The sequence below is a fragment of the Bufo bufo genome, chromosome 2, assembly GCF_905171765.1.
Source record: "Bufo bufo chromosome 2, aBufBuf1.1, whole genome shotgun sequence".
NCBI classification, from domain to species: Eukaryota; Metazoa; Chordata; class Amphibia; order Anura; family Bufonidae; genus Bufo; species Bufo bufo.
Window position 1 is genome coordinate 249,593,026 of NC_053390.1, and position 16,130 is coordinate 249,609,155.

Here is a 16,130-nt window from a genome sequence, read left to right on the forward strand (position 1 = left end):
CAGGGGGGTGATCAATGACAGGGGGGTGATCAATGACAGGGGGTGATCAGGGAGTGTATATGAGGTGATCACCTTCCTGTCATTGATCACCCCCCTGTAAGACTCCATTCAGATGTCCGTATGTGTTTTGCGGATCCGATCCATGTATCAGTGGATCCGTAAAAATCATACGGACGTCCGAATGGAGCCTTACAGGGGGGTGATCAATGACAGGGGGGTGATCAATGACAGGGGGGTGATCAGGGAGTCTATATGGGGTGATCAGGAGTGATCAGTGGTTCATAAGGGGTTAATAAGTGACAGGGGGGGGTGTAGTGTAGTGTAGTGGTGTTTGGTGCTACTTTACTGAGCTACCTGTGTCCTCTGGTGGTCGATCCAAACAAAAGGGATCACCAGAGGACCAGGTAGCAGGTATATTAGACGCTGTTATCAAAACAGCGTCTAATATACCTGTTAGGGGTTAAAAAAATCGCATCTCCAGCCTGCCAGCGAACGATCGCCGCTGGCAGGCTGGAGATCCACTCTCTTACCTTCCGATCCTGTGAACGCGCGCGCCTGTGTGCGCACGTTCACAGGAAATCTCGGCTCACGCGAGATGACGCGTATATGCGTCGCTGAGCGCAGGGCTGCCGCCTCCGGACCGCAATCCTGCGTTAGGCGGTCCGGAGGCGGTTAAATCACTAGTCAGTGAGGCTTGATTTAAATCATAGTTTTCTACATAAAGACTAATTCTTGCTGGTATAACTTATAATATGCAAGTAGATGAAGATTTAAACAACTTTTCATATTAGTTTGATTAGGTTGATTCTGCATTCATAGGTTTGTAGAAGTTAGGATTAAGGTATTTTTTAGGGGTGCACCGAAATGAAAATTCTGGTCCGAAACCGAAACCGAAAATTCAGGATGCCCTTGACCGAAAACCGAAACCGAAACTGCCTTTTTGCCCAAATACTATTAAAATACTTTTTTTTTAATGATTTTATTAAAAATTTTTATTCATGAATGAAATTCATCTGTGGGTGGCGCTGTTATGGAGAGGGGGATCTGTGGGTGGCGCTGTTATGGAGAGGGGGATCTGTGGGTGGCGCTGTTATGGAGAGGGGGATCTGTGGGTGGCGCTGTTATGGAGAGGGGGATCTGTGGGTGGCGCTGTTATGGAGAGGGGGATCTGTGGGTGGCGCTATGGAGAGGGGGATCTGTGGGTGGCGCTGTTATGGAGAGGGGGATCTGTGGGTGGCGCTGTTATGGAGAGGGGGATCTGTTGGTGGCGCTGTTATGGAGAGGGGGATCTGTGGGTGGCGCTGTTATGGAGAGGGGGATCTGTGGGTGGCGCTGTTATGGAGAGGGGGATCTGTGGGTGGCGCTGTTATGGAGAGGGGGATCTGTGGGTGGCGCTGTTATGGAGAGGGGGATCTGTGGGTGGCGCTGTTATGGAGAGGGGGATCTGTGCACTGTTATGGAAAGGGGATATGTGCACTGTTATGGGCATAACCGTGCACAGATCCCTTTCCCCATAACAGTGCACAGATCCCTTTCCCCATAACAGTGCACAGATCCCCCCTCCCCATAGCAGTGCCATAGACCGATCCCCCTACCCATAACAGCCCCGGCCCTGCTGCTCACAGCATCACTCACTGCATCTTTATTTTACCTTACAATCGTGACGCTCCGGTAACAACTCTGCAGGCAGAGCGGAGGGCGGCGTAACGTCACTTACTCACGTGACGCACCTGCTCCGCCCACTTTATGAATGAAGGAGGCGGAGCAGGCGCGTCACGTGAGTAAGTGACGTTACGCCGGCCTCCGCTCTGCCTGCAGAGTTGTTAGTTACTGGAGCGTCACGATTGTAAGGTAAAATAAAGATGCAGTGACAAAGTAAACCGCCCGCCCGCAGATGGTGGGTGACAAATCCCACACCCCATATTTTCGGCCGATATGTAACAATATCGGCCGAAGTGGATTAGGTGCATTTTCGGCCGATATTTTCGGTGCACCCCTAGTATTTTTCTCAACTCTGTTCATGTTATAACATTTTTGCTGTGAAGAAGAGGCATGTGATCTCTGCTGAGTCAAATTCAGTTTTGAGAACTGCAAAAGTAAACCAAGCATCTGTGATAATATCTTGTAGGCAGAGAAACTGACCAATAATCTTACAAAAACCTCTGGAAGAGCATGACATTCGGCCCATCTAGTCTGCCCAATATACTGAATACTATGGCCCTATCTTATATGAAGGATGGCCTTATGCCTATCCCATGCATGCTTAAACTCCTTCACTGTATTTGCAGCTACCACTTCTGCAGGAAGGCTATTCCATGCATCCACTACTCTCTCAGTAAAGTAATACTTCCTGATATTACTTTTAAACCTTTGCCCCTCTAATTTAAAACTATGTTTTTCTTCTTTTAAATATTCTCTCCTCTTTTACCTTGTTGATTCCCTTTATGTATTTAAAAGTTTCTATCATATCCCCTCTGTCTCGTCTTTCTTCCAAGCTATACATGTTAAGGTCCTTTAATCTTTCCTGGTAAGTTTTATCCTGCAATCCATGTACTAGTTTAGTAGCTCTTCTCTGAACTCTCTCCAAAGTATCGATATCCTTCTGGAGATATGGTCTCCAGTACTGCGCACAATACTCCAGATGAGGTCTCACTAGTGCTCTGTAGAGCGACATGAGCACCTCCCTCTTTCTACTGGTAATTCCTCTCCCTATACACCCAAGCATTCTGCTAGCATTTCCTGCTGCTCTATGACATTGTCTGCCTACCTTTAAGTCTTCTGAAATAATGACCCCTAAATCCCTTTCCTCAGATACTGAGGTTAGGACTGTATCACTGATTTTATATTCTGCTCTTGGGTTTTTACGCCTCAGGTGCATTATCTTGCACTTATCAACATTAAATTTTAGTTGCCAGATTTTTGACCATTCCTCTAGTTTTCCTAAATCATTTTCCATTTGGTGTATCCCTCCAGGAACATCAACCCTGTTACAAATCTTTGTGTCATCAGAAAAAAGACACACCTTACCATCGAGGCCTTCTGCAATATATATTAAACAATATGGGTCCCAGAACAGATCCCTGAGGTACCCCACTGGTAACAAGACCATGGTCTGAATATACTCCATTGACTACAACCCTCTGTTGTCTGTCCCTCAGCCACTGCCTAATCCATTCAACAATATGGGAGTCTACGTACAGCCTTATTCTACATAATTAAAAAACGAATCCTTATTTCATGATGGAATAACCTTTGGATGGTAATATATTTTCCTCAAAAAGCATTTTATATAAAAAAAAATCTGATTTAAATCAAAAAAATCCGATTATTTTTTTTTAAATCATTGATTTTTATCCACCCTGATTGGATTTGACAAATCTCATGTACACTTTGCTTTTTTTCTAAGGCTATCTAAACACGGGTGCGGGTGACCACACAAGATCCACGCAAATTTCCTTGGGGATTTATGTGCATTTCGGCAGCATGGATTTTGATGCGGATATGCTGCAGAAACACGCATAAATCCACATGGAAACTTGTGTGGATCTTATGTGCGCTCGCCTGCACCCGTGTGCAGGTAGCCTCATAAAAAAGTAAAGTGTACTTGAGATTGCTGGTACTGTATAACGCTATGGTTTTTCTGCCCAAAATATGTGCAGAAATATGTGCAGAAAAATTGTGTGTAATATGCATCGTGGGCAGCCACTCTAAGGCTTCAGATCAGCGTTTCAGTTCTCGTAATTAAAAAAATAAAACGTATCCGTTTTTCTCCCCATAGACCTCAATTGACAGATGTAGACATCCGTTTTTATTGGTTATTGTCCAACCTGTTCCAAATCTACATTTTTGGATGGAAAAAAAGTCCTGCAGACAGGACGTACAGCATTACAATGTATAGGCTCCAGTGAGTTGAAATTACTTATACGTCCTATGGGACATCTTGATTTTTAAACATGAAAACCATTTAAACGGCTGGTACCTCAGTACCAAAGCAGACTTTGGATCAAAGTTTTAAAATGGTTTTCAAGTTAAAAAAAAACAAACTCCGTACAGCATTCAAATGAAGTATTGAGCAAATCGACTTCGGATCTATGATCCGAAGCTCTATTTGCTCAACACTAGTCACCAGCCATATCTTCCGTTAGAAACTGTGGCAGTTACAGGGGTCCACATGATATTTAACTTTTTTTGTTCTGGACAATATTTCAGTGCACTGAATTTTTATACCCATTGGTCTTTTTTGAATTTCAAACACTTTTATGCACATTGATGTATTTACAATCTTGTATATTTAGATAATATTGTTTATCTTTGTATGTATTCAGCTATCACTGAATTCTACATTCTACTTGCTTACAGCACTTATTGTCTGTGGTAGTCAACACTACATGTACCCAGTTTTAGTAGTACCGGTATATACACTCAGCCTGTACATTATACCTTGATATCAACCACGCAACCATTTCATCCGTCTATCAAATTGTTTTTATACCAAGAATATAATTAATATAATTAAATATGTTTTTAAACCTAATAACCTATTCCAATATATACCAGATGAGAGTGTGCCATCACAACTATATTTTTCCAATTTACTGTCCACACGGTTTCTAGGTGTACCGGTGTATGTCTATCCACATTGCACAGTCAGTGAGCCACTGAATTACCTCATTTTTTAACAGGTATTATATGATGTCTGATCAGTAATGGCATAACCCCTTTAATTCACCACTGCTCCCTCTGAACTGAATGGGAGCAGCACTGCAGTAACCAGTTCTGTCCACTACACAATGCATGGAAATGTGTATTTATGGTGTCAACTTCCACGCTGCTTTGGAACAGCTGATTATTTGGGGTGCACAGTGCTGGACCACTGCCAATTAGATACTGACAGTGCCTGTGCATTGGGGACTGCAAATTGTGGTCCCAATGCACGGCGCAGGCAGCACAAGTTCATGTCATGTCATGGTCACCATCAGGTGGGGGCGACTGGATCCTGTTCTCAGGATCGGTGGGAACTGTGGATAGGGATTAACTAAACTCCAGCAATACACAGCTTGAAGTGAATGGGAGCAGCTCCATCCACTACACAATAAACTAAGCCGTGTACTTATAGCACCAACTTCCAGCGCTACTTTGCAATAGCTGATCGGTGGAGATGCAGGGTGTCAAGCTCTGGAGGATAAGATATTGATTGCCTATCCAGAGGGCCAAACCCTTTAAAGTTAAAAATCACATATTTTTTGGAAGACTAGAAAATCCCCTTTAGGAACCAGAATAGAAGCTTCAGACACATCCCTCTCGTATGAATAAGGACTCATTCAGATGGCCGTATGCTGTCCACAAAAATGCGGATCAGTTTTTTTGCGGACAGTTCAGCATGTCCGTAAAAAAACGGATAGCATTCAGTATTTTTGAGGACCCATAGACTTCAATGGGGCCATGTCCTGATTTTCACGGACAAGTATAGGACATGTTTAGGCTACTTTCACACTTGCGTTCGGAGAGGATCCGTCTGGTGTCTGCACAGACGGATCCGCTCCTATAATGCAAACGATGGGATCCGTTTAGAACGGATCCGTCTGCATTATCTTTCAGAAAAAATTCTAAGTCTGAAAGTTAGTCAGACGGATCCGTCCAGACTTTGCATTGAAAGTCAATAGGGGACGGATCCGTTTGAAATTGCACCATATTGTGTCAACTTCAAACGGATCCGTCCCCATTGACTTACATTGTAAGTCTGGACGGATCCGTTTGGCTCCGCACGGCCAGGCGGACACCCGAACGCTGCAAGCTGCTTTCGGGTGTCCGCCTGCTGAGCAGGACGGAGGTCAAACGGTGCCAGACTGAGGCATTCTGAGCGGATACGTTCGGGGCCGCTTGTGAGAGCCTTCAAACGGAAGGGCCCCATAGAAGTGAATGGGTCAGCATCTAATCCACAAAAAAAAGGATCCGCATTTTTGCGGATAGCATACGGCCATCTGAATGAGCCCTAAGGCAGTATTCATACAGTGTAGTATCAGTTCCAATCCACTACGGCAGAACATTTTTCTTTAGTGCATTTTTTTATACATTCTTATAGAACAGAAAATGACAATGATTCACTTCTTTGAGAAATGTAAGGCCATAACATCACAATCATGACTACTAGTTTAGGATCCTTTTATAATCAAGCATTCTCTCTTTTCATCGATATGTACATGACGGCCAAGGTACACAGACAGGTTAGATTCATGGACCATAGTAACCCAGCTAGATCTGCTAGGTAAAACCATACATCCTCACTGTATAAAGCTGATTTATGGTTCCTTACCTTTGGAAAGGATTTTGGCAATCGACTGAGCCAATGAAGGCTTTTCTGCTACCATAAGCACAGTCTTCATTCTCAAGGGCAAGTCGCTTCCCCGCCTTTTATTGGTTAGTTTGGTTTAATAGATATCTAAAGATCCTTAGGAACAAAAAACAGATTAAAATTACAAACATAGTACATACAAATAAGGGAATGTCAGCTCATTAATAGACAGCCCACAGCTAACAGCAGTCGCTCTTTCTTTTAGATTCTGTAATGAAAATCAAAGCTACTGTACTTTACAAAGAATAAGCTAGATGGCCAGGATAAGACAGCAGTTTTAGTCTGTCCGATTCTCGGCAGATTTGCCGGGTTGCGGCTGGATCTCTGCCGGTCCCTATGATAGTAAATAGGGTCAGCGGACATTCAGGCAGTGTCCAGCAATGCCGTATCCAGAGAGAACCAACAGACCATTCCCTGCCTGACCTCTCAATTGCTAGTGTCAAACTAGCCTTAGGCTACTTTCACACTTGCGGCAGTTCCGGCAAAAAGTACGCCAACTGATGGCATTTGTAAGACTGATCAGGATCCTGATCAGTCTTAAAAATGCCTGATCATTGCCTGATTATTGAAATGCCGGATCCGTCTTTCCGGTGTCATCCGGAAAAACTGATCCGGTATATATATATTTTTCTTTCACCTTTTTTCTGTCTGTGCGACGGATCAGGCATTGCGGTATTTTGAATGCCGGATCCGGCACTAATACATTCCTATGGAAAAAAATTGGCATTCAGGCAAGTGTTCAGTTTTTTTGTCCGGAGATAAAACCATAGCATGCTGCGGTTTTTTCTCTGTCCTGATAAGTCAAAAAGACTGAACTGAAGACATCCTGATGCACCCTGAACGGATTGCTCTCCATTCAGAATGCATGAGGATAAAACTGATCAGTTCTTTTCCGGTATAGAGCCCCTAGGACGGAACTCTATGCCGGAAAAGAAGTGTGAAAGCCCCCTTAGGCTACTTTCACACTTGCGGCAGAGAGATCCGGCAAGCAGTTCCGTCGCCGGAACTGCCTGCCGGATCAGGCAAAATGTATGCTAACTGCATTAGTAAGACTGATCAGGATCCTGATCAGTCTTAAAAATGCCTGATCAGTCGAAAAAATGCATTGAAATGCCGGATCCGTCTTTCCGGTGTCATCCGGCAAAAACGGATCCGGCATTTATTTTTTTCACCTTTTTTTCAGTCTGCGCATGCGCATACCGGAAGGACGGATCCGGCATTCCGGTATTCTGAATGCCGGATCCGGCACTAATACATTCCTATAGGAAAAAATGCCGGATCCGGCATTCAGGCAAGTCTTATGTTTTTTTTAGCCAGAGATAAAACCGTAGCATGCTACGGTTTTCTCTTTTGCCTGATCAGTCAAAACGACTGAACTGAAGACATCCTGATGCAAACTGAACGGATTACTCTCCATTCAGAATGCATGGGGACATACCTGATCAGTTCTTTTCCGGTATAGAGCCCCTGTGACGGAACTCTATGCCGGAAAAGAAAAACGCAAGTATGAAAGTACCCTTAAAAAGTTATTATCATGTACTATGTCTGATTTTAATTTTTTACATCAATCATAGAATAACCCCTTTAAGGCAGAGAAAGTTGAATACATTTTGCCTACAATTACGCACTCTAAGAAACTATTAGAACAGGAAACTACTATCTGCTATTGATTTATTTAGCTCACAGAGGATTGTCTAGACTTAGAATCCTACAATTGACACAACGGAACCGAACCGCTGCTGAGTAGGAACTAGTCAGTATAGGTGTTCAGCCTCTCAGTGCAAACAAAGATATTTTCATTCACTGGCAGCATGCAGAGAAACTGAAACGCAGTGAAGGAGACTCTAAAAATGTGTAAAATTAGAACGTGTACAAATCCAAAGGTGTGAAAACTGGCTTGCACTTTTCATCAGATTGAGGAAGCAGCTGAAGAAAGGTTTGTGAGGCTGGTGTGAAAAGCTACATCTTGAAATATACCAATTTTCATACTAAAAGTTTCCCAACTATTTCATAAATGTGTTGTTAGTTTACAATTCTGTTAGCCACGCGTTTTCCAACTTTAAAAAGAATAAAAAATTCTGAATAGCAGGACGCACAGCGGACTCGTAAAAGGCACAATGCCTTGCATCTCTTTATTTAGCCATTACAGCAGAAATAATACATAGCGATCTGTCCATCTCAAATGGCTTGATCAAGGGCCAGGAGATATTTTTTAATATTTTAATAGTTTGGAGTTTTTGGATGTGGCGATATGTAATATTTTATTTATTTTATATGTAAAATTGGGAAAGGGGTGATTTATACTTAATATTTTGGTGTGTTTTTTTTTTTAGTTTATTTAATAACTATTTCCCCCCTTAGGGGCTAGAACCTGGGATTGTCTATTCACCCTGATAGAGCTCTATTAGGGTGAATAGGACTTTACACTCTCTCTGCTGCCCTGTGCATAGTACACACAGCATCAGGGAGATTACCATGGCAGCCAGGGCTTCAGTAGCATCATGGCTGCCATGGTAACCGATCGGAGCCCCAGGATTACACTGCTGGTGCTCCGATCAGAAGCTGCCACTGCCACCAATGAGAGGAGGTGAGGGGACTCTGTGGCCACTGCCACCAATGATTTGGGGGGGGGGGCGCACTGCGCCAACAAAGATATTTAACGTTTAATATACAAATACAGCCGGTGGCTGAAACACATTGCCGGCACCCGACCTCTGACAGGGCACTGACAGGGCGCTGCAATCAGCGGCACCTGAGGGATTAATTGCCGCGGATCACAGCGCCCTGTCAGAGGCAGGGTGCTGGCAATGTGTTTCTGCCGCCGCCTGCATTTGTAATGTATTAAACGTTATCATTGGTGGCGCAGTGGCCACAGCCCCTCCCCTCCTCCGCCCCTCTGCGCTCTCATTGGAGGCAGCAACACAGGGGGGAGGGAGAGACTGCCTCCTTCTCCCCGTGCTGAGAGCAGCGCAAACCATATTCTCTGATACTGGGCTGTACAGTAGCACAGGCTAGTATCGATAAAAGACAAATCCCAGTATCGTATCAATACCGGGCTAAAAGTATCGATTGGGTATCGAAAGTTCGATACCCGAAACAACCCTAATTACTGGTATATTAAAATGTCAGCCTGCAGGTGGAAGCACTGAATTGGAATTTTCTATTCAGTATATTTAATGGAATAAATTCCATTACTGAACAGAAATGGCAATCTGATGATTGCATGTTAGGTCCTTGGGGGCTTAAAAAAAAAAAAGTAAAAAAAAATAAAATTCCCCAACAAAAAAATTATAAATAAATATAGGCATTGCTGCGTCTAAACACACTTGTAATACTAAAATATAAAAATATTTATCCCATACGGCAAATTGTGTAACGGAAAAAAAAAAAATCTAAATGGTCGATTTATTGTTTTTTCGTCTCTTCACATCCCAAAAAAAATTTATAAAAAGTGATCAAAGTCATACACTCTCCAAAATGGTATCATTGAAAAGTACAGATCACCACGCAAAAAAATAAAATGATCCCTCCCACAGCTCTGCAGACATAACTATATTCTTAAGTATTAAAACGCAAGAAAAACATATTGTATATTACCAGTAAATGTTGTATCGCTGTAATCTGACCTGGAGAATGAAGGTAACAGGTCAGTTTTATCACATAGGAAAGGCCATTAAAAACGAAACCTAGAAAACTATTGTGGAATTGCATTTTCTTTCCAATGCCACCCCATTTGGAATTTTATATCGGGTTCCCACTACATCGTATGTAATACTACATGTTGCCAGTACAGAGGATAACTTATTCCACAAAAACAAGCCCTCATGCAGCTATGTAAATGGAAAAAATAAAAAAGTTATGGCCCAGGAAAGGCAGGGAGTGAAAAAAAACTCAAACTGAAAATCCGCCAGGTAATGAAGTGATTACATTTATTATTTGTTATATTCTATTATACACATTTAGGTACAAAATATATTAGATTGAATGCTTTTAAAGGGGTTTTCCAAAACTTTTATAATGATGACCTGTCTTCTGGATTGGTAGGGGTCCACCACCGATCAGATGTTTTCTGGCACCGGCGCTTGCAGTAGTGCCTAAGGGTACTTTCACACTAGCGTTTTTCTTTTCCGGCATAGAGTTCCGTCACAGGGGCTCTATACCGGAAAATAACTGATCAGTTTTATCCCCATGCATTCTGAATGGAGAGTAATTCGTTCAGGATGCATCAGGATTTCTTCAGTTCAGTCGTTTTGACTGATCAGGCAAAAGATAAAACCCTAGCATGCTACGGTTTTATCTCCGGCGAAAAAAACTGAAGACTTGCCTGAATGCCGGATCCGGCATTTTTCCCAATAGGAACGTATTAGTGCCGGATACGGCATTCAAAATACCAGAATGCCGGATCCGTCTGTAAGAATGTGAAAAAAAATACAAGACGGATCCGTCTGTCCGCATGACAAGCGGAGAGACGGATCCGTTCTTGCAATGCATTTGTGAGACGGCTCCGCATCCGGATCTGTCTCACAAATGCCTTCAGTCACATCCAAATCGGCGGATCCGGCGGGCAGTTCCGACAACTGAACTGCCCGCCGGATCACACTGCCGCAAGTGTGAAAGTAGCCTAAGTCTTCTCCAGCTTTCCCTAGGCCGTGTGATGTCACTTTCATTGGTCACATGGCAAAGGCACAGCTCAGTCCCACTGAAGTGAACAGCCGCTATCCAATGTACGGCACGGTGCTAGGTGAGCTGAGAAAAGGCCGCGGCACTACTGTGAACGCCAGTACTTTCTCAAACAGCTGATCAGCAGGGGTCCCGGGTTTCGGATCCCCCTGATCAGATACTGAGGACCTACCCAGAGTATAAAAGTCTCGGAAAACACCTTTGATGCTTTATTGACTGGGTTGGCCACTCTTATTTTAAGGTTAAATTAATAAGTGCATATACTTCTTTTTTTATACCTGCCTTTCAAGAAGCATAAGGCCCCTTTCACACGAGCGAGTATTCCGCGCGGATGCGATGCGGGAGGTGAACGCATTGCACCCGCACTGAATACTGACCCATTCATTTCTATGGGGCTGTGCACACGAGCGGTGATTTTCACGCATCACTTTTGCGTTGCGTGAAAATCGCAGCATGCTCCTCTTTGTGCGTTTTTCACGTAACGCAGGCCCCATAGAAATGAATGGGGTTGCGTGAAAATCGCAAGCATCCGCAAGCAAGTGCGGATGCGGTGCGATTTTCACGCACGGTTGCTAGGAGACGATCGGGATGACGTCACTCCGGTCATCACATGGTACGTCACATGATCTTTTACCATGGTGATTCACCATGGTAAAAGATCATGTGACGTACCATGTGATGACCGGAGTGACGTCATCCCAGGTCCTTAAACTATAGTTAATGCTCTCCACAGGTCCTATACAGTAAAAGAGTCAGACGGAGATGCCCGCATCGCGAGCAAGTGGATTAAGGTGAGTTAAATGATTTTTTATTTTTTTTAACCCCCTCCAGCCCTGTTTTACTTAGCATTCTGTATTCAGAATGCTATTATTTTCCCTTATAACCATGTTATAAGGGAAAATAATACTATTTACAGAACACCGATCCCAAGCCCGAACTTCTATGAAGAAGTTCGGGTTTGGGTACCAAACACGCGCGATTTTTCTCACGCGAGTGCAAAACGCATTACAATGTTTTGCACTCGCGCGGAAAAATCGCGGGTGTTCCCGCAACGCACCCGGACATTTTTCCGCAACGCCCGTGTGAAAGAGGCCTAACTTTTTTAAATCTTTTTATTCAAACAGCCACATGATGTACCACTGAAGTCTATGCTAAAATTGCTGTGTTCCTATTAAGCCCTGCCTGGACTTTACTATGGGAAGTATGACAGCCTACCCAGGCCCCAGGTTGTCATAGCCACCAAACGGCTTCAACGTTGTTGTTGTTGCAGGGGTTAATGTCACAGAAAGCAGCTCGCTCCAGGTTAATGGCCACTCAGATGCCTTGATGAAAAAAAGGATAGGCCATTAATATTAAAATCCTTGAACATCCATTTAAAGGGGTTGTCTGCTTTTTTTATATTGATGACCTATCCTCGGGATAGATATCATTATCAGATCGGCGGGGGCTGACTGCCGGTACTCTTGCCGATCAGCTGATGGAAGAGACAGCAGCGCTTGTATGCGCTCTCTGCTTACCTGCTCACTTTGATGGAATGGTTCCTTATTCAGGTGAATAGGACGGAGCCACCCCATTGAAGTGAACCGATAATGATGACCTACAAGATTTATGTGCGTTTCTGCAGCAAATCCGCACCAAAATCAACAATTTCTAACAACTGTTTTTGGTTTGGATTTTATGCGGTTTTCCAACAGATCTCACCTGTCACTGGAAAATGGTGAAATCCGCAGCTAAAACCGCAAACATAATTCACATGCTGCGGATTTGGAAATCCTCACGGCAGGTCCATTCCCACACGGAAACTTTATAAATTAGAAATCATGTCCTATTCTTGTCCATTTTGCGGACAAGAATAGGCATTTCTCCAAAGGGCCGTCCGTTCCGTAAATTGCAATTTGCGGACTGCAAAACATGGCACGTTCATGTGGCCTAATACGGCACCAGCAAAGTATATGAGATTACACAAAACTCATGTACACGTTGCTTTTTTTCTTCAGTGTGGATATGGACCTGCTGTGTGGATTCTGAACTCCTCAGCAGTGATGGCCGGTTCGCCTTCCGACGAAGGCTGTTCTCGGAACTGCCTGCTCCCGGTGACCGCATGTGTTTCAGAGCGGCTCGCTGCGCAGGCACAGGTAAGGACTTACCTCTGCATCGCCGGACTTGGGAATAAAGATGGCAGATCGCATGTGTTCGTCGGCGAACACTGTGAACTGGCCATCACTGCTCCTCCGCATGTCTGTTCTCTGTGCAGTTCTTTTGTGCAGATTTCACCCTGTTAGGGTACTTTCACATTGGCGGTTTTTTTTTCCCCGACATTGAGTTCCGTCCTAGGGGCTCAATACCGAAAAAAAAATGATCAGTTTTATCTTAATGCATTCTGAATGGAGAGCAATCCGTTCAGGATGTCTTCAGTTCAGTCCCTCTTACGTTTTTTGGACGGAGAAAATACCGCAGCATGCTGCAGCTTTATCTCCGGCCGGAATGCCGGATCCGGCATTAATTTACATTGAAGTGTATTAGTGCCGGCATTAAGTGTTCCGGCAAAATGGATCCGGCTTTTCGTCTTTAAAAACCCTTTAAAAATGCAAAAAATAAATATCAGATCCGTTTTTCCGGATGACACAGGAGACACGGATCCGGTATTAAACTGCCTGCCGGAATCCTCTGCCGCAGGTGTGAAAGTACCCTAACACACGCAGGTTTTTATGTGATTTGGTGCCGATTCTGCTAGTAAACCTGCACCCGTGTGGTGGTAGTCATAGGCTGCATTCACACACAGGTTTTTGTTGGCATTTTTCTGCACTTTTGAGTTTTCAGTGGCTTTGTTTGAAGTAAAAAAATTTAAAATAAAAAATCCAGCTCCAGATGTTGACATAAAAAACACACCGGACAGACAAATGTTTCTGCCCCTGTTTTTTTTGTTTTTTTTTTATCATTAGGTGGCACTTTTTTTTTGCCTTTTTGGTTTCTTTTCAAACCCTTTAACATCACCAAAAAAAAATCTCATGAAAACTGTTTGTTTGCAGATAATGTGAGAAAAACTGTAAAAAAAAAAAAAAAAACGCAGATGGCCAGTAAAAAACGTATTCTGGTGCCTTTGTTTATTAGGTGGAGTTATTTAGAGCGCAAGAAATCCAGCCGCAGCAATCCCATTCATTTCTAGGGGATCGCCGCTACTCAGCGATCCAGGCCGTGACCAGTGTTGCTGGGAGTTGTAGTCTCGTCTTATACCTCTTCATCCCTGAAATATCCTGATATCCCATAATACCTGCCCGGACATGCTGGGAGCTGTAGTCGTCTCCTCTATTACCTCCTCCCTGAAATATCCTGATATCCCATAATACCTGCCCGGACATGCTGGGAGCTGTAGTCGTCTCCATTACCTCCTCCCTGAAATATCCTGATATCCCATAATACCTGCCCGGACATGCTGGGAGCTGTAGTCGTCTCCATTACCTCCTCCCTGAAATATCCTGATATCCCATAATACCTGCCCGGACATGCTGGGAGCTGTAGTCGTCTCCATTACCTCCTCCCTGAAATATCCTGATATCCCATAATACCTGCCCGGACATGCTGGGAGCTGTAGTCGTCTCCATTACCTCCTCCCTGAAATATCCTGATATCCCATAATACCTGCCCGGACATGCTGGGAGCTGTAGTCCTCTCCTCTATTACCTCCTCCCTGAAATATCCTGATATCCCATAATACCTGCCCGGACATGCTGGGAGCTGTAGTCGTCTCCTCTATTACCTCCTCCCTGAAATATCCTGATATCCCATAATACCTGCCCGGACATGCTGGGAGCTGTAGTCGTCTCCCCTATTACCTCCTCCCTGAAATATCCTGATATCCCATAATACCTGCCCGGACATGCTGGGAGCTGTAGTCGTCTCCTCTATTACCTCCTCCCTGTAATATCCTGATATCCCATAATACCTGCCCGGACATGCTGGGAGCTGTAGTCGTCTCCCCTATTACCTCCTCCCTGTAATATCCTGATATCCCATAATACCTGCCTGGACATGCTGGGAGCTGTAGTCGTCTCCTCTATTACCTCCTCCCTGTAATATCCTGATATCCCATAATACCTGCCCGGACATGCTGGGAGCTGTAGTCCTCTCCTCTATTACCTCCTCCCTGAAATATCCTGATATCCCATAATACCTGCCCGGACATGCTGGGAGCTGTAGTCGTCTCCCCTATTACCTCCTCCCTGAAATATCCTGATATCCCATAATACCTGCCCGGATATGCTGGGAGCTGTAGTCCTCTCCTCTATTGCCTCCTCCCTGTAATGCACTCTGATATCACTTTACATGCTGGGAGTTGTAGTCCTCTTTGTCCCCTGATACTGGTATACATTCTGTGTGTTGTCACCCACTGTACCAGGTATGTGTGGTGTCCTCCTTTTTGGGGATTATAGAAGTGTTATGTTATTTGTCTGGAGCGCTTGGCATTTTGAAAAAACACCCAAAACATCATAAAAAACCCCGGTGCTTTATAAAAAAAAAAAAAACAGGCGCACTTATTCAGTAGGCAAAATTCATGTTACACGCAGCATCCCAGAAATGTGTTCTGTCCGCGAAAGGGTTCCGGCGGTTTATTGTGGGTGCTGTGCCAGCCTCATCCCTCCACATTGCCCAGACCAGAACCCGAGAAGACAATGGCAGAAGCTTCTATCACCGGAAGGTGATTTACCGGAACATGTATACATGATAGCACTGCTATGTACTATGAGGAGTCAGGAGGCCCCGGCAGCTGTCTTACTTATGTGGCGGCTGGTCGTCACTTTGTGTCTTCCCCTCACATACTTCTCACAGAGCGCAGGGAAGCCGGGACTTTCTTCACAGACAAGGGCGCCGCCATGTTTGGACGACATCACTTCCTGGGCCGTCCATCCGGCGGCTGGCTCCTCACAGGGGAGGCAGCGGGCGGCACAGTGCTGTGTACCCGTACTGTGGGGCTCTGACTGGTGGCCTCCATGGAGACGACCACAAGACATGGTGGGACATGAAGCCCATGGTGACAGCTGCATCTTATGCAGTGATGTTCTGTGAGGTCAATTAATCTTACTTTTGGCAAGGTCTGACT

At 44.4% G+C, this 16,130-nt stretch overlaps 1 protein-coding gene across 1 annotated transcript in view; it reads right to left on the reverse strand.

Moving 5' to 3' along the window:
• The window catches only part of TOP3B (DNA topoisomerase III beta), an 86,871-nt gene extending 70,944 nt beyond the window's left edge, over positions 1–15,927 (reverse strand). The window contains exons 1-2 of the mRNA XM_040416354.1: positions 15,807–15,927; positions 6,314–6,448 (exon numbers count right to left, since the gene is read on the reverse strand). Of these exons, the coding sequence (XP_040272288.1) occupies positions 6,314–6,383 (70 nt within the window). The 5' untranslated portion in view covers positions 6,384–6,448; positions 15,807–15,927. The remainder of the gene's footprint in view (positions 1–6,313; positions 6,449–15,806) is intronic.
• Between the last annotated feature and the right edge of the window lie 203 nt (positions 15,928–16,130).